The following is a 19,278-nucleotide window of genomic DNA, read 5'->3' as shown; positions in this document are numbered from 1 at the left end:
AACCTTGCTTCAGGGAACTCAGCCTTGTAGAGAATACTGCACAGTTAGATGGAAACAGGAAGCTGTCCTTATTCTAAACTGGACAGAGAACACAAGATCTCACCAGAGCCAGCAGGAGGCCAAAACAGAGTTTCTTATCTCTAGCTCCTAGTCAAGAACAACCTTTCACCCACCATAATTGACACCCTTCCTCCCTTCTTCCCACCATCTCCCTCTCTTCTCTCTCTCTCCCTCTCCCTAAGAGCATTTTTAATGAATGAAGGAGCAGTGATGACTACCAGAAGTCTTGACGAGCAGGTAACCTGGAACTCTTTAGGGTCACCTAACTTGTAAATCTGGTCCTTACTTTCTAGTTATGTTCCTCTGTAACAATCTCTTACAGTTTATCTTCTTCCACATAGGACTTGGCTTTTCAGCAACTGGTGTGGGAAGTCCTTCTGTCTGTGTTGCTTTTATTGGTTAATGAATAAATTTGTTTCAGCCAGTGGCTTTGTAGAAGAGAGCTAGGAGGGAAAACTAAACTAAATGCTGGGAAAAAGAAGGCAATCAGTGAACAGCCATGTAGCCGCCAGGGACAGATGCCTGCGGCTGGAGCCAACTGAAACTTTGCCCGTAGGTGATGCACAGATTAATGGAGATGTTAGTTTGGGATGTAGGAGCTAGCTGGGAATACGTTTAAGCTATTGGCCAAAGAGTACTGCAATTAATACAGATTTTTGTGTGATCATTTTTGGAGTCTGGGTGGCCAGGAAACAAACAAGCAGCTTCCCACCAACACAACTAGATAACAGAGGTTTAACATTCAAACTCTCAGGAGCTAGACAGATGTAAACACCACCTAGCACCACAGTTACACTTTCACCTTCCTAGAACTATATTCAGTTTTAAAACTGGACTTTCCTGTGGAATCAGTTCATCTTAGGATCCAATGGACTAGCATTTTAATACTTAAACTCTAAAGTCTAAAAAGAGACCAATCAAAATCTCTGTGCAGTTGTCAAGCAGAGCACACAGCTTCACTACACTGTACATTCCAACGCTTTATGTTAAAAATGTTGGCTGCTGTTAGAATTAAATGAAAACGATAGTGCAAACTATCACACATGGCAATCTAGCATGCAGCTGAAGAAGCTCTGACAGCAAAGTTCAGTTTTTATTTTTTTATTCACCGCTCCTTTAAAACCAGCACTCCCGAAGTAGAGGCAGAGGCAGGCAGCTCTGAGTTCAGGCAGTCTGTTCTACACAGTTAAACTCTGTTTCAAGAACAACAACCACAATAACACACATCAAAGGTTTTAGAAAATGACAAAGTGAGCCGGGCAGTAGTTGTGCATGCCTTTAATCCCAGCGCTCAAGGGGCAGAGGCAGGTGGATTTCTGTGAGTTTGAGGCCAGCCTGGTCTACAGAGTGAGTTCCAGAACAGGCTTCAAAACTACACAGAGAAACCCTGTCTCAAACAAAGTGGAATGGGGTCTAGAAAATAGAGAAAGAGAAAGAGTAAAGGGTGAGGGAAGGGAGAAAGGGAAGAAGCTCAATGGGGGAAATGTATGAAAATGCCAGAGGGAAACCCATTACTATGTTGTTATTTAAAAAATAAATTTTTTAAATGCTGCTTGTAGTTACATGTAATTCAAATTGAGAACTGATGTCAAGGGGTCTGAATGATGCAAATTATTATAATGAAGTTTTGAGATGGACAACAGCATTGACACAGAACTAGTAAATAGTGCGTTGTGCAATCCATGCCAAAAACTCTGGCTTCCTTACATTGCATACCTAGTATATAATTAATGCATGCAATTACTTGAGCTAGGCCACATGTTAAGTCCATCTTTAACTATCAGCTGGGAAGCAGCTGGCTGATTCATCACCAGATGGCTTTACACAGAATAATACTCACCTTACCCTGTAATTTCTGCTCTCACAGAGAAATAAATAGCTGGCTATCAGTCTTCAGAGCAGAAAGGACTTTTCTCTAACCTTTCTAGTTTAATAAAATATTATCATTTTATCATGTGATAACCTTTTATCAGTTACCAGGAGGTTCGAAAACAACCACCTCTAAAGACTTGGCCCACTGACTCCCTGTTTGCAAAGGATATGTTTTTCTCCTAATAAAATAAATGAAAATTTAAACAAAAAGAAACAAAGTGATAAATTTCACCTTCCAAATTTGTCTTTTGACCATCAGTAAAACTCATAACTAAACAAATGTAATAAGCTACTGCATGAACTAGTTCCTAAGACTTTATAACTTATACCATGCCCCCTTTCCCCCATCATGTCAAACATTTAAAAGATACACACACAAAAAAACTTTTAACTAAATGCACAAAACTAAGATCCCTGTTTCACTTCTGGCCCTGAACTCAGGCTCTTACAGAAAATACATCTGAAATTAAACTCTTTGATTTTTGGCGCCATGTATTTCAAAATGGAAGAAATAGCTAAAGCTGAATTTTACATATGAACTAAGGATCAAACAAAATGCCACTCTGGTTTAAAAAAAAAATAGAGACAATTTTCTGTTACCTTGTAAGAAAACAGAATAGCACAAATTAACCATTTCTAGGAATTACACATGTAAGAAATGAACATGTGTAAGTATAAATATATTGTCTTAACAAAATCCTGATTTTCTTGAAAACAAATTGAAATAATAATTATCAATTCCCAGGAATTCTTCAGTATTATAGATATTTGAGAAAAATTAATCCATTTTTTCATTTCCAAGTTTTAAATATTATAATGGAGAAACTGGAAAATCAATACAGAAAAGTTCCTAATCTCATAGAAGCAAAACTAAACAAATACCTAAATAAACTAAAGCAGCTTCCCTGACAAACCAAAGAGAAAGAGATGATATAACAGTTTAGGGTGGTATTCTTTACGCTGGACGGCCAGAGGCTGTAGCTCTGAGAAAGTAACAAAGCCATACAACATCGAAAATTTCAACTCTGCTGTATAGCTAACTTGATCTGGGACAGATAATGAAAAACACTCTTGGGAAAACTTCATTTACTTGCAACTCCACCCTCATTTGTACAGTTCCCACAAAAAAATAACAGCTGTGCTGTTTTTGGATTCCTACCAAGATACTGACTCCACACTCATGTAAAAAACCAGCAGTGCGAATATTTTTGCAAGAAAAAAATGCTCTCATATTCGTGATGGTTTTGGGATAAATGCTCCAAACTTTACCTTTATTAGCTGCAATAAATAGAGGATTCTTCTTTAAAAGCAATTAAAATAAATAACTATGGACAAATGTAATCTACAACTTACATTTGAAATAGCATTAAAAAGTCCTACTTCCCCCAAAAAATGATGATGGCATTCCAAGTATCAAGCCTTATTCTGTATCTAACTTTACTATGTATTTTCAAAAGAAAACTTCAATTTTGTAAGAAAAGCAAGCAACTTAAACTTCCTTCATAAAATCACTTTATTAAATCCTCAATGTCCTGCCAGAAAAATGCTACACCTTTGTACGACCGATGTATTAAAAGTTCTTACCAAGATTTCTATGCTAGCTTAGGGAAAATATAAAGTGTGATTTGCCTTTAAAAAAAAAAAAAACTGTATAACTTTTGTTAAACGGGTGGTTAGTGGCTTCTAGTTACTACAGTTCCACAATCAGAAATAACATACTTCAGCTATTTTTGGATAAGCTGATAATTTACATAGGAAAGGAAATTTTTGATCTAATCAAAAGAACATAAAGAGTTTTGTGCTTTCATTTCTAAAGGCAGCAGCAAAGAATTTACAAATAAATTAGAAAAAAAATGAACTCTCATCTTTCAGCTCCTTTCTAAATCATCTTTAGTCTCTTAGTCTATTCTTTCATAGAATAGACTGTATTCTTTTGGTTCTCCACCTTAAGGTGATAAGACTCACTATTACCTGAATCCAGGAGTTAACTAAGAACTCACTGGTAACAGTGTAACATTTGATAATTTCTGAAAACATGAAATACAAAGATTTTAGTAAAAAGGGATAATCCCTAGACATAGCCAGCACAAAATACTTGGATGTATTATTTTATTTGGATATCAACTTATGTAATTTTGAGGCAGAAAACAGCTAAAGTAGATAAATGATTACTGGTATCAATAGTCAATACATAGAAAATAATGTAAGTGTTCATGGTCAGATGTATGAATAAACAAAATAAGGTACACACAACTTTTTAGAGGAAGAGGATTCTGATGCCTGGTACAGTATGGATCAACTTGAAGACAATAAGCTAGGTAAAATAAGCCATTCACAGAAAGGTAAGCACTATGTGATTTTTAACTACACAGGTACTTTCAGTAGCAGAAGTTGTACAGACATAATAGTAGTTGCCGGGGCCTGGGGATGGGAGCACTGAAGAAGTTACAGGTTAATAGTTCTACATTTCAGTTTTACAGATGAATGGTGGTGATGGCTGTACAGTATTGTGTATATTTACTAGACTAAATGCTTAATATGGTAATCGTATGTGTGTGGTGTCCATGTGAGTGCACATGAGATCACATACATGTGGTAGCCTGATGTTAAAACTGGGAATCATCATCAACTGCTCTTCCACCTTATTTATTGAAGCAAGGTCTCAAATTTAAACCAAGCATTCACCAATATGGCTACTTTTGTAATCCCACCTTCCAGAGCTTGAATTACAAGCAGATTTCCATACCCACCCAGCATTCATGTGGGTTTCTAAGAATCTCAACTCTAGCCCTCACGCTTGCTCACTTAAGTGCTTAAATTATTGGTGAGCCATTTCCTTAGCCTCAAATATTAATAATTTTAAGAACAATTATTGTTAGAAAATAATAAATTGACCCTGGGTGAACTCAAGTCAACCCTATCGCCAATAAAATGTCAACCCTACCACCCATAAAACAAAATTGTTTACCTTCCAAAAAATGAACTTCAATCCCATCTTTATTTCCTCCTGTCTCACCCCTTTCTCCTTTTCTGGTTTCAATCTCTACAGCTACATAGCATCCATATCCTTCAATTTCTTTGACTTTCTATGGTTTAAATGAAGGTATTTGTTATAGTTTGGATATTAAATGTCCCCCAACAGCCTCATGTGTCCGAATATTGTCTGGGAGGCGCATAAAACCTTTTGTTTGCTTAGGTTTTTTTGTTGTTGTTGTTGTTTTTTGTTTTTTTTTTTTTTTTTTTTGGTTTTTCGAGACAGAGTTTCTCTGTAGCTTTGGAGCCTGTCCTGGAACTCCCTTTGTAGACCAGGCTGGTTTCGAACTCACAGAGATCCGCCTGCCTCTGCCTCCCAAGTGCTGGGATTAAAGGCGTGCGCCACCACCGCCCGGCTGCATAAAACCTTTTGAGGCATGAGACCTAGATGATAAAGGCCACTAAGGCCTGAGAACTGGAGTTTGTTTCTTTTTTTCCTGTTTATTAGCCAGCTCTCTGATTTCCAATATGCCAACCCATGCAGATGGCATACCTTAAGCTTCTGCTACCATGAGTCAGGACATTTCAGCTACCAGGCTCTCCCTGCCCGTGATGGGACTACACCATGTAAAACTGAGAAGAAAAACAAAAAGCACAACCTTCCTCACATTCTTTCTTTTAGACATTTGTACACAGCAATGAAAAAGATAACTAAGACAATATCTTTTTCAAAATCCATGCATCCTCAATACAACTGAGAGATGTGGCCTTTGGGAGGGAGAAGAATCAGTATTCAAATAAAAGACAGAAGTTGAGGGAGGGTCGGTCCTCTTGCTCATCTATCCACTGCATGCTTAGATGATGCTATCTCTATGGAAAATACCTTCAGTAGGTATTTAACCCGCCAGAACTTTGGTAATAGCCCTTGGAGTTTTCACAACTATGAGTTCATCTTATTAAATACGTAACTTATTTATAATTTATAGAAACTGCATTTTAAAAGTTGTAAGCATTAGAATGGACACTTCTGACCTGTGTAGAAATCACTGTTTCCCTGAAAGAACTGTATTAGATCCAGTGCAAATACAAATGCAGAATTCTAAAACTCATACTCATTTTAAAATGAGATTTTTCTTATCCCCAGGCCTATACAAAAATTTTTTATAATTTTTTCCAACTTAATAAAATATTTAAATTAAAAAATACTCAAAAAGTAACCCCAAGATAGAATCATGCCAAACTAAATAAGAATATACAATATGTGACAGAGATAACAAAGGCTAGTGAGTTATCAATGTGTGTGCTTTTTGACTCAACACTTTTAGAACTTTCTACAATGTATAAGAATTATTTTTAAATTTGTAAAAGAATAAGAAAGCAGTAAGTAGTTTTTTACTCTGCAATGCGTTAGTTATACAACAAGAAAGACTTCTCTTGAGCAACCACAGCAAATAACAGTAGTCTTCAAAATATATCGGGACACACTCAAACACATACTACTATGGGTTTCAAATTCATGGTTCAATAAATTCAGATAAGAAATAGTAGAAGGAGAGACTAATTTTGCCTGTTTTGAATATATACACATTTTTCATTTGCCACCATTTTCCAAGTGACAGAGAATAGTATTGTATTAAATACTATTAATATAATTAAATAGTATTATATTGAAACAGTGCATTGTACTAGGCAATCTAAGTAATACAGAAATGATTTAAATGAGGTACATAGGAGGATCAAGCAGAGTACACAGTGGACAGATGCACTTGCTGCCAAGCCTGGTAACCAGAACTAATTCCTGGAACTCACATGGTGGAAGGGGGAACTGACTTGTCCAAGATACCCTTTGGCCTCCTCGTGATCCACATCACACACACACACATACACACACACAAATAAATGGATTTTTTTCTAAGTATGTAGGAAGATGTTAATGGGTGTAAACGGTATCCCATTTTATTTCAAGGTCTCAAGCAATGGAAGATTTAATTCCCCTTGGATACTGAGAGGATAACTGCATTTGTGTGTGCTTGTCTACTTTGTGATCCTAGAGACCAAAGATGGGGCCTCTCACATCCTAAGCAGAGTCTACCATTGTCTATACTACTTCAGATCTTGTATTTTTAAATCATGTATTCCCTGTCTCATGAAGCTTACCACATAAAGTTTTCTATTTTCAACATGTTTTTCAATAAATTGAATATTTTATTCAATTCCTTTTTGTTCAGTAGGCTCTTTTCCCTTTTCCTTGAATTTGCTCAGATCAGTTTTCTAGTTTTTTGTCTGGAGTACAAGACTCCTATTTAAGCTTTAAGGTTTGACTTGCTATCCTTTATTCCATGTAACATGTAACAAGTCTTTACCCAGTAGACCATCTAACACAATAAGGTTAGTTTGGAACAGATTAATTGAGGATTGGAGAAAGTTATCTAAAAGCTTGCTTGTTCTTTTCTTCTTCCTGGCATTGTACCCCTTTCTCTATGCCACAGAATGCTACAAAATGATATGCAAAACTGCCCAATGAGACAGAACCCACGAGAGGTAAATATTACTTCTATGGAATATATGAAAGATTTTTCTTATGAGGTGGCATCCAATTTGAGGCTGTACGCAAAGCAAAATCTGTGATTAAATATTTCATTTATTTTTTATAATAAGCCTCTGAGAACGTAGCCTGGCACTAACTAAACATAACAGAAGAAACCGAGCTTCTGAGATAAATAGACTCGATATTGACACAACTAGTAACACTGAGGCACCACCTGATCAACTCTCACCAACCGATTACTGTCAGTCTAGCTAAAATCAACAATGCCCTGTTTGTGAACAAACTTTGTTCAAGGATACAGATGGCTAATTTAGAGAAAGAATGGCTGCAAGCATTCTCATTAATAAATGAGAACAAACAGAGGTCTATTAAAGTATGTGTCAAGAGACCACCAGTGAGAGGGTACTATATTTCTTAAGATGTATTCAAGTACCTAAATGTGACACAGTGTCCGAATACTCTTAACTTCAAACATTCTATCCTCCCTTGGCTTCTGGGGCATCACACACATGTAATTTTCTCTTATCTCTGACTGCATTTCAATCTTTCCTAGTACTAATAGTCCAATGTAGGGTCCCAAATGTTGGGCCTCTTGACACCTTAATTTCCTAAGTGACCTCTTCTGTTGACAGGAGTTTCTGTCCCACCCAGTCCTGCTCGGTCAGGTAGCTGTTCAGGCACACACACACAAAAAAATACAGAGGTCTACATTAATTATAAACTGATTGGCTTATTAGCTCAGGTTTCTTATTAACTCTTCTAATGTATATTGGCCCATTATTCTTGTTTGTGTTGGCCATGTGGCTTGGTACCCATTACTCTTGTTTGTTTTGGCCATGTGGCTTGGTACCTTTTTCAGCAAGGCAGTCATATCATGCTTCCTCTGCGTCTGGCTTCCTCTGTGTCTGGGTGACTGCAGACTGAAACTTCCCTCTTCTCAGAATTCTTTTTTTTTTTTAATATTTATTTATTTATACATACAATATTCTGTGTGTATGTCTGCGGGCCAGAAGAGGGCACCAGACCTCATTACAGATGGTTGTGAGCTACCATGTGGTTGCTGGGAATTGAACTCAGGACCTTTGGAAGAGCAGGCGATGCTCTTAACCACTGAGCCATCTCTCTAGGCCCCTCTTCCCAGAATTCTTGTTGCCCCACCACTACTTGCTGCCTGGCTACTGGCCAATCAGCATTTATTTAAAATACAAGTGACAGGGTACAGACCACTGTCCCACAGCACTCTTCCAGTTTACCAGTGGAGTTAAATTTTATCTATCTTTAACCCTTCGCCTCAGAATTTGTGTCTTATATATCCCATTACCTACTTGACATGGTTACTTAGATGTTCAGTAATGATCCCTAAGTTTATAATCAATCCCAGCTCTTGATTCTGTAAAGCCAGACAGAGACAGCTTTCATTACCGCCATCACATCTACTCTAACCAAAGTTAGTCTTGATCACTCCAATTATTTCTTAGTTCATCTTATTCCCATATTTGCTCCCCTCTAGCCACTATCTATAAAACAGGGCAATCTTTCAAAGCCCTCGATAAATTCCCACGGCACTTAAATAACATCATGCAATAAAAGCTCCCTCCAGTCTTAATTCCTCCTACTCATCCCTCTTCTCATGCATCTCAATCACAGTGGTCTCTTTGTTCTCAAAGTTACTTACCCATTCCTTGCAGAACCACACTGTATGTGAGAATATTCTCTACTCTGATACCTACATGTCCTTTCCCCCCCTAACACAGATGGAATGTTAAATCCTTGGGATGGGGTGGAGTTTCTAAGACTGATTTCTGAAACACTTAGAAATAACAGCATTCAGGATACAATGTGTAATGAGGCTTTCTTTCCTGTCAGAGATGGAAGGAGAGTTAAGAATATTTTTATTTCTTTGAACTGAGGGATAAATAAAATATAATAAAGTTACTTAAATGCATGGGAGAAAGTGATAATCTTTATTTACAAAACTGGGGTAAGAAGGAATTTATACATCATCAATAAAAATGACCACTTGAATCAAGTGTATGTACTGACACTTTGAAAATGAAAAAAGGAATGCCAACCATCACTTACTCTTTAATTTTGATAATTTTTCAGTTTCTTTTGCCTTTCCTTTCTGCCAAAGTTTTGTCAATGCTATTTTCTACAATTCTGATCTAGTTTCCAAGCTCAACTCTGTAGCTACAGTGTAAATCAGTTGGAATATAACTATTGTCCTCGTTTCAAGCCACGCAGTCTAAAGTTGTGTCACATCCTTTCTCACAGCAAGGCCTTTCTCGGTTCTGATGAGCTCATCTTCGTAGCACCCTTCCTTACTCAGCTTTAGTATCATATAATATTATTATCTTTAGCCTCCAAACTCTTAGTTTCATACAATTCCTGTTACTCAGGGAAATAAGAAAACAAAGCCAAAACTATGCAAATAATTTTCATCTCTTCTGTATTACTTCTCCACCCCCAGCATATTTTATGTATCATTGATTCTATTTATAAATCTGGATGGCTTTATCCTTGGCTATGACAAGTACATGGACAGGAAGGATGATAACAATAGAGATATGGCTTATTAAATTTATATATGTCCAAAAGTCAAGAAGTGAAATGAATCCCTTAGATGACAAGACAGAATCATGATCCAAGAAAATCCAACCAATTTTTAACTATACTCACATTTAAAAAGATAAAATTTAGTAGTAGGTCAGGATAAATCATGGCTTCAGAAATATCACCTATTTATAAATGGAGTATGTGAAACCTAGGTAACTATAAAAATGTTTATATAGACTGCATCAGCAATTTTCAAACATTTCAAAAAAATGAAAGCTGCTGACTTTCTAAAGGCTTAAAAAAACTAGAAAAACAAAACTCACCACTAGTATCCAAGAAACCTTGCCACTTATTAACAATTTCAGTTAAAAAGAAAGAACTTTAACATTAGCAGAAGTACAGAATTTCATCCTGAATTACATGAAGGTAACTTTTAAGAACTATATTACTCCCCTTCCTTCCCCATTTCTCAGAAATTGGAAAAACATTACTGTTGCTAAAGACATGACACAACTTCAAACTGCAAACAAAAATACACGGTTGTAAATAAGCAACAGGTCACTACACTCTACAACCAGAACATAACTGCAGAGGTGAATATAGACGCTCAACTGGAAAAGAAGCACTGACTCAACTGTAATATGAAGTTGTAAATGGTAATTTTGAAAAATTTTATTGAGAAAAGTCTCCGTGTATTGTTCTTAAGACAGCAGCTACAGCTAACAGGAAGAAGTCAGATAGCAAAACCAGGACTAGATTTGGGGCTGTTTATACCTTGTTATGGTTGACCCTAACTTCCAATTTGTCCCCCAGTTCTTTGTCCTCACTCCCTACTTTCCATCCCCAGCATTCTAACCCTTCTAACTCACATGTGTTCTACTACCCTCCCGTTTCCCTAAAGAATCATATTTTCCTCTCACAGGCTCCTTTCTACTGCCCTAGGTTCTGTATATGCGCGCACGCGAGAAAGAGAGATGATCAAAATATATTATGTACTCATATGAGATGTCATAACAAAAGCCATTATTATAATTAATGTCACTTATATATATAAATATTAAAAATTGCAATATGGTTCATTTGAAGTTATCTTTTGCTCCCCTGAAGAAAGACAGTTACTGTCCCAATTGATCTCACTTTGCTCCCTCCATCTTTTCTCTCGAGTCCCTTTCTGCAATATCTTGCACTGTAGGAACACTGAGCCCTGTTGTCTTACTTTCTGAAAGGACCCTAGGCTGCTCCCCTAAACAGGAGCAATCATCTCTAAAAGGAACTGAGCTGCCCCTTCAAGTGTCAATGATTTCGTGGTGACAACAGGACACAGCAGAACCAGATAACGATCTATCAGATCAGTTTGGCGAATACAGTTTGGTTACATCAGGCCCTGGCTCCCCACTTGATCCTTATCTTCTATAGGTCCAGAGCTACTTTAATCATTCTCCAGAAGGCAGGGGTTAGTATGCAGATTCTAGTCCTTGCTAGTGTAGCCACACAGAAAAATTCCTTCCTGGTTTCACCTCTCTTTTCCCTATCCCCCTGCAGTAGATGGCTCAACCTGGTCAGCTGGGACTTCCTCGGGCCTAGGACTCTGGCAACAACCTTCCATTAAACTTTCTGAAGTTAAATGGGCTTCCTTGCAAGCCCAGGGAAGGGTGCATGGAGAAGCTGGGTCTCAACAATATTAGTGATGTGCACGCTGCGCAGGCACACTGTACAGAAGACTTGTAAACTGCTTCCAACACCAGCATTTCGTCAATATCAATAAGGGAATAGGTATCATCAGTAAACTTACAGGAAAAGATTAAGTTAAAAGACAGGAGTTCAGTTACAGATTCAGCAATTCTGAAATGTGTGTCACAGAAACAGCTATTTACTAACTCTGTGCTTCAATTTTTTTTTCAAATTTTAAAAAGAGAGCTTACTAAAAATATGTGTTTTACCTGCATGTAGAGATATTAACCATGTGTGTTCCTGGGGTCGAGTCCAGAAGAGGGTACCTGACTCCTAGAGCTGGAATTGCAGGTGGTTGTGAGGCGCTACATGGAAGCTGGGAACAAAACCTGGATCTTCCACAAGAGCAGCTAGCAATCTTAGCTGCTGAGCCACTTCTCCACCCCTTAGTTTTTCAACTTTAATTGTATAACACGATACCTTGATTAAAAAAAATGTTGCAAAAACTGCCATTTAGTAGGTGTTCCATGCAGGTAGGTATTAGTCACTTTCCCAGTAACACCATGCCCCCAAAGAGAAATGTCTTCTACAGCTTTTATTACTAATGCACTAAATGCATTAGTATTCTCTGTCATGTCTCACTTGGTTTTCAGTTCTATGCAAGGCTTGAGATTCTTTCCTGCTTCATTTTAGTCACTATTTGTCTGTAAGTAATTTATATGACCTTAGCTTTCCTCCTGTTAGCTTCTTTTATGCTTTTGTTTGACATGTAAATGGGTGTCATACATTTTGGCTATGCTACTTTGCCTTAAAAAACTACATATCCTGTTGCACAATCATTTCAGCCAAAACAGTTAATATACCCAGTTTAATCAATCACAGATGTTTTCTTATTCTTTTTATACCACAAAAACTGAGCTCATTACTGAACACATCCCTCATAAAATACTAGAGCAAATCAAAGCTCACTTTGCCATGGGTAATTACTAGAAACCTTCATTGTTAAAGAAAATTAAAAGAGAAAGATGGTCTAGGGCTTTTACTCCACTAAACATGACCCCATTTTTTGTGTGAAAGAAATCAATGTTTAATGCTTTAATCATTGTCTACTCATCAAACACTGGTGGTATATAGCTAATTCAGAATAATTTACAGCTTTACCGATATTTTACAACTTACCATCACCTATCATATTCTTACTAGAATAGGCATTGCTTAGCAACCTTATGTTTAAGACAGAAGACAAAAATCTTTATGCATCAATTAGTAAAAATATTTATCAGGAACAGAATTTTGTTGAGTGGATAAACCATACAAGGTCCGATTAAAGGACTTGCCAGGCATGTAAGAAGACCAGACAGGGCTCAGATCACCAGAGCCCATGCAAATGCAGAGTGGGCATGAAGAGATATAGTAATGTGTGGGGGAAGATATATTAGTCTTAAAAGGTAAAGACCAGGATCCCTGGAACAAGCTGTCTAGTCAGACTAACCTTATTCGTAAGCTCTGGTTTCAATAGAGGCACCCTGCCTCAAAATTAACAATGTAGAGGAACATTTTAACCTCAGGTCTCCATGTGCACAGGCAATGCATGCCCTGACACATGTAAACATGCATATAAACTACACACACGTGCGCGTGCGCACACGCACACACACAGTGTAAACCCATATAGATAAGAAGTTCAAATACAGAGCTTTTACCACCAGAGGAGCAATATCTGATTACTAGCAGATGCAGTAATAAATCCAAAATTTGATTCCCCCCCAGTAAATAAAAAGAAATGAGAAAGTGAAACACAGAATTTTGAGAACCATCTGCATTAGCATGCAGAACTGATATAAATATTCACAATGTAGATCTCATTATTCTAATGCTAATATAAGAAACAAGAAGATTCCACACAAAATTATTTTAGGGTACCATAAAATTTATTAGTAAAATGTATTTAAAATTTTACTGAGTAAAATTCATACATGGAATTTAATCATGAATTTTAAAAACTGGCTAAAATCTAAGCCTGACATAGTGGCGAACACCTTTTATCCCAGCACTCAGGAGGCAGAGGCAGGTGGATCTCTGAGTTTGCGGCATTCTACAGAGCAAGTTCTAGAACTGTCAGAGCTGCATGCACAGAGAAACCCTGTCTCTAATAAACCAACTAATAAAGCTTGGCGGTAGTGGCACATGCCTTTGATCCCAGCACAAAAAGATCTCGGGAAGCAGAGGCAGCAGATCTCTGAGTTCTAGGCCAGCTTGGACTACACATACAGAGTGAGTTCCAGGACAGCCATGGCTACAGAGACACCCTGTCTTGAACCCACCTCCCCGCCATGAAAAAACAAAAAAATTGGCTAAAATCTAACACATTCTAAAAATAATATTAAGATTGTTTAATTGTGATGTTTAACAGACATCCTTGCAGTTTAAGATGACACTTTTAAAATAAAATTCTCTCCTAACAAAAAAAAAGACTGAGAATAAAAAAATAAGTTATATTTTAATAAAACCCCCATTTTAAAATAAAATAAGCCTCCCAAAATACGTTATCAAAAGATAAGTTCTAGTATAAGTTGAGAAGAATATAATTCACTAAATTAAAGAAAAACAAACATCATTAAGTTCTTGTATGTACATTTTATTTTTAACACAGGTTATAGAGTTGATCACACTATAAAATAGTACTGAATGTCAGGACATAATACGTTTTGGTTATGAATAAGTAGGGAAGCCAGTCTTTTTTCACAAAAAGCACAATTGAAGATATTTCTCCTTAGTCTATAAAACTTAAGTTCCATTTCAGTACAATTAATTTATAACACAACACAAGGAGTAAATTATTACAACTGTTGAGAATCGAGTTTAAAAAAGAAAAAAGCCCACTCAAGGGGTGTGGAGATGTTCTGTATATCTGTGCAGGCAGAGGACTAGGGCACACACGTGGGAAAGATCACAGTGCTGTACAGATTCTGGTTTTGTTTGGCTGCTACCTTCCATTGCTTTGGTAGGCAGACAAGGCAGCCAACTTTGTTGGTGTTAGCATCTTCTTGGTTTCCATTGAGCCCGCTTACAACTCCTGTTTTAGGACCCCAAAGTTTTGTAATACTCACAAAAGAAAGAACCAAAAGCATCCCTGGTCTTATTTTTTTTAAAAAAACAGTGGTCAAAACAAAACAAAACCTTGCTATTTCTCAGTCATTTCCTCAGTCTCTGAAGGCTAAGTACACAGGGTTATGTCCATAAAGACTTAGATTCTTATTTATAATGAATGTAGTTCTCACATTATGCCTCCATCTGCCCCTCCTCATCCTCTTCATTCTATTGCCTGCGTGTCAAATACCATGCGCTTCAGATTCAAATCATCTTCAAGGGTGTATTTTCAAATAAACGTATTGTGTGTATCCACAAATTCCTCTCCGACGGTTGGATTTTCATCAGCAGAATAAAAACCAATCAATTTCTGAAACTGAAATATACCCGGCCTATTTTTTTGTTTTGTTTGCTTTAAGCGTATCCTAATGTATTCCCTTAGGAACAAGAACGCATTACCCACCCAGTGGAAAAAATAATTCCGCTGGTTCACTTCCCTGCTAAACAACAGCTTCCCTGTAGGCCCTACCTAGGCCAGCCTCCATTGTCACCTAGTAATTTTATAGTGATCACCTTGGCAGACTTGGACTCTAGCAGGTACAGCCTGTCTTTTCTATATTTTGGGAGAAAAGAAAAAAAAGAAAAACAGTAAAACTACTCAAGACCAGAAAACAGAGATCATATGACTTAGGACACATTTCCTTGTCTTCCCTTCCGCGTCAGCGCAGCTGCTATTTCTTCCCCTTGAATAAAATGGAAGGGAACCAGATCCAAACGCCACAACTGAATCTTGGGACAATGAAGCCCACAGGAAGCCACTCGCTCCTCCCGCGGGTTTACTACCCAGCCGGAGGCGACGTGGGGTGCAGTCGCCGGGGAGGCTGCGTGACAGCACGGCTTCCACGCCCTCCCGACACCACCCGAAGGCTCGTCGTCCGACACCCCCCAACCCCGCCTCACACCCCGAAAGCAACCCTACAAAAGGGATGGACGCCCCGGAAAATTCGTTTCCTGGATGCTCCGCCCGCAGCGTCTGCCGACATCTCCGGCGGCGGCTGCACAAAGCCGGGAGCCAGCCCTAGAGGAGCGGGCGCACCGAAGGGAAGCCGGCCCCGGGCGTCCGGCCGCAGTCCGTGGGGGAGGGGACGGGAGGGGACCGGAGGGCGGCGGCCGCGCGGGGCGGCCGCGCAGCGCCCCTCGGCCTCCGGGCTCGCACGCCACCCCGCCGCGGGCCGCGCCCGGACCCCCGGCCGCAGGAGCAGAGGACGGCGACGACGACGACGTGCAGAATCCCGGGCCGCGCCGACCCCGAGCGCATCACTTACCCCTCACCGCGGAGAGGGACCGGACCAGGAGGCGGGGCGCGCGGCGCGTCCCGTCAGTCTCTGCCACGCTGTCCTCCCCCCACCCCGTCGCCGTTGTCGTCGTCGCCGCCGCCGTGGAGCTCGGGCCCCCTCGGTTCCGCTGGGCAATAACGTTATTCCACACACGCCCCACACATAGCGGGAACGGCAGCGAGCGGCCGCTCAGTGCGCAGGCGCTTCGCGAAGGGCAAGGCGCCAGGCCCTCTCCCTCCTCTAGCCGGGGCCTGGCGACGCCTCACTGCGCAGGCGCCAGACCCAGACAATGAAAGGGGGCTTTGAGGAGGGTCTCACTCACACGCTCCCTCAGCTGCCCACTGCGCAGGCGTGCTCGCAAGAGCCGCTTGAACAATAAAGAGCTGCCTGGCTCGAGTAGGACCGCAACCAACCCGGACTACGATTCCCAGCGGGCAGCGCGCCAACTCCACGCGGAGGGCGGGGCGCTGGGCATGCTAGGAGTTGTAGTGTCCGCCGCCTTCACAGTCTGGCTGTTTGGAAGGTTGACAGCTTCATTTTCGAGAAACAATTTTGACAGTAATCCTAACTTAAACAGAGTTCACAGTGAATCCTTAAGAGGGCTCAGGGATCAACTCCACACACGACCCATTGTGAAGAGTTGAGGCCTTCCCTGGGCCCCTTCTGTCAGCCTGTCGATCCAGGTGGCAGGAGGATGGCAGGACAGCGAGACTAATCCAAGTTGGGCAGAAGGGAAAGGGCGCGGCCTGCCAGTCCGTCTCTTGGCAACGGGCTCCGGCCGCTAAACGGCCGGCGAAGCGCCTTGAGCGCATAGCCCTCTGGGAATCGTAGTGTAGCTGGAGGAGTCATAGGATTCTAGAGACAGCAGCTTTGGGCCTGCGAACTACAACTCCCGGCGATCACCATGAGGGCCAGGGGATAGGAAGAGCCCCCAGGAGCTCAGTCCGGGGTTCCTGGCTCCCTAGTGACAGCAGCGACAGGAAGCAGACAGGCATCCCCCAACCCCCAGCGCTAGGCCTGTCCTCGGAGGGGGTGCACTGGACACTTTCCCGCGTAACTCCCATCTCTGACCCCATGGCAAAGTCCCCAGGGAACTCTACCCTGGAGGACAGTCTGGGGCAATACCAACGGAGTCTCCGGGGTGAGTTGCTCCGAATCTCAATGCCTAGCTCCTAGGTACCCTGAGCTATAATGGGTGGTTTTCCTAACACTTTCCTTGAGCACCAGCCAGGCCGTGGAGAAAGAAGACGGGTGCTGCTCTGATCTCAAGGATGAAATAGTTTGATTTTGGTGGTAGGATTAAGTAAGCAGCGTTGTTACCTCTGATTCTTATGGTAACCTGACCCAACAGGGTACCTACATCTTGATTTAGGTGTCGTCTGTCCACTAGTGCCAGTACAAACTGTGGACTTCTCTATGCCACTTTTATCCTGTTGCCATACTTTGCTGTTTAATCCAATAAATTTCTTATTCATATTTTTTACACATTCAAATCCTGGTTTAGTTTATTGACTCTTATGAGGCAGAAAGAAAACATTAGTAGTTATTTATAATTATATAGTATTTATTGATCTACATTATTTCCATATAGCAAAGTATTTAAAACTTTATCTTACTAATGTTCCCATTTTACATCCCAAGAAATCAAAGCTCAGAGAGGTTGAGTTGTAGGTCAAAACCCACGCAGCTGTTTGGTTAGTGGCAAAGGTAGGTATTGAATTCAGGCCTATCCACCTTCAAAACCTATGTCTCTTTTACTAATCAAGTCGTAATTGCTGTAACTGAAGATCTATTTAGTTCAATCACTTTTTTTTCTGAGCAAAACACCAGAGGAATGATTATTTGGTTAAGTAGTGTCCATACTTATATTTAGCTCTGTTATCCTGACAACATATATAACCTCAGGAAACTTGAGACCTTGCTATGTTGAAGTTGTAGTGTCAGCTACACCTGGTTATTGTGGGGAACAAATGAACAAAATAAATATTAATAAGTGTTAGGATGCTTGTCTGGCGTGTGGAAAGGAAGGAAGAAGAGATGGGCATATAGTAAACGCGGGACATACAAAGTAAAAAAAATCACTAAAGACTTTATTCTCTTGGTTGTGGTGATGCACTTTTTTCTATTCTGCATTTTCATAACTGCATAGGTTATGGCCAACAGTTAAAATGTTTGAATCATTTATAGCGTGATTTATTCAGCAAATAATTGAATGCCTGATTTGGGTTGCTCATACTAGGTCATGAATTTGCAATGAGTCCCTGTCGCTGTGGAGTCTTTGGCTCATGGGGAATGACAATAAACAACGCAATTGCAGGTTGCTGTGTTTTCAAGGGTGACAACCTGTGCTCGTCATATAAATGCTCATTTATGTTAGTCGCTAATTTTTGCTTCCTTCAAAATTAAAAAAAAAAATGAAGAGACTGGAAAGTTTATCTCCTTATGACTCTTGACTTTGTAGGCTTGTATCTATTGGTGTTTATTGTCTATATCTATTGGTGATGTTATAGACTGTCAGCATCCTCATGTTCAAACTATAGGATGAAGGAGTTAAATGCCATCCTCAGCCTATTGGTATGTCCAGAGTTGTTGGATACCCAAGAAACTGCTTCTAATTTTTTATTTGGAATCAAGAAAAATACTGTGCTCAGAGATATAAGTGGTTGTAATTGTTTCAGATTGGTAAATTTTCCTGATTTTTTTTTTTTTGTGCTTTCATCTAGTACTTTTGCGACATAATTTTGGGTCTTTATTTAACAACTGGGGAACTATTTAATATTAATCATTTTGATATAGTCACATGATTGATCTGACTGGGGCAGCAGGGAATGAAGAAATGACAGGTACAAGTTCCATCCAGATGCTGTGGGCCATGGACTCAGTTGGAGAAGCTACAACAGTGGTCTGGAAACTCAGGAGGAGTAGGGGGTTTCTGTAGGTGAGCAGTCTGGGGCTGCAGTCCTCTGGGATGAGGAAGCTGTGGTCTATACTTCCTGTATGTACTGGTTTTAGCAAAAGATCAGCTGTATCCATAATTTGACCAGAGGAATCTTCGCCATTCTCCAGAGTCTGACCTGGGGAAGGCCTTGTGGTCTATACTTCCTGTATGTACTGGTTTTAGCAAAAAATCAGCTGTATCCATAATTTGACCAGAGGAATCTTCGCCATTCT

At 39.9% G+C, this 19,278-nt stretch overlaps 2 protein-coding genes across 13 annotated transcripts in view; one reads left to right on the top strand and one right to left on the bottom strand.

Annotated features, from left to right (window-relative positions):
• The window catches only part of Cep170 (centrosomal protein 170), a 90,409-nt gene extending 74,024 nt beyond the window's left edge, over positions 1 to 16,385 (bottom strand). For 5 of the 9 annotated variants that reach the window (XM_057769342.1, XM_057769345.1, XM_057769347.1 and 2 more), the window contains exon 1: positions 16,096 to 16,384. The gene's annotated coding sequence lies outside the window, so the exon portion shown is untranslated. Of the gene's footprint in view, positions 1 to 16,095 lie in introns of all 9 variants that reach the window. The other 4 variants (XM_057769343.1, XM_057769344.1, XM_057769341.1 and 1 more) reach the window with 2 other exon arrangements.
• Positions 16,386 to 17,067: 682 nt separating this feature from the next.
• Sdccag8 (SHH signaling and ciliogenesis regulator SDCCAG8) overlaps positions 17,068 to 19,278 on the top strand; it is a 196,160-nt gene continuing 193,949 nt past the window's right edge. For 3 of the 4 annotated variants that reach the window (XR_009057151.1, XR_009057150.1, XM_057770330.1), the window contains exon 1: positions 17,068 to 17,248. Coding sequence is in view for 1 of the 4 variants with exons in the window: in XM_057770330.1 (XP_057626313.1) it covers positions 17,182 to 17,248 (67 nt within the window). In the remaining 3 variants the exon portion in view is untranslated. The remainder of the gene's footprint in view (positions 17,249 to 19,278) is intronic. The other variant, XR_009057152.1, reaches the window with a different exon arrangement.

This window comes from Chionomys nivalis, chromosome 5 (assembly GCF_950005125.1).
Source record: "Chionomys nivalis chromosome 5, mChiNiv1.1, whole genome shotgun sequence".
Lineage (NCBI taxonomy): Eukaryota > Metazoa > Chordata > Mammalia > Rodentia > Cricetidae > Chionomys > Chionomys nivalis.
The sequence above is the reverse complement of the archived record's forward strand: the minus strand, read 5'-3'. Positions and strand labels throughout refer to the sequence as shown.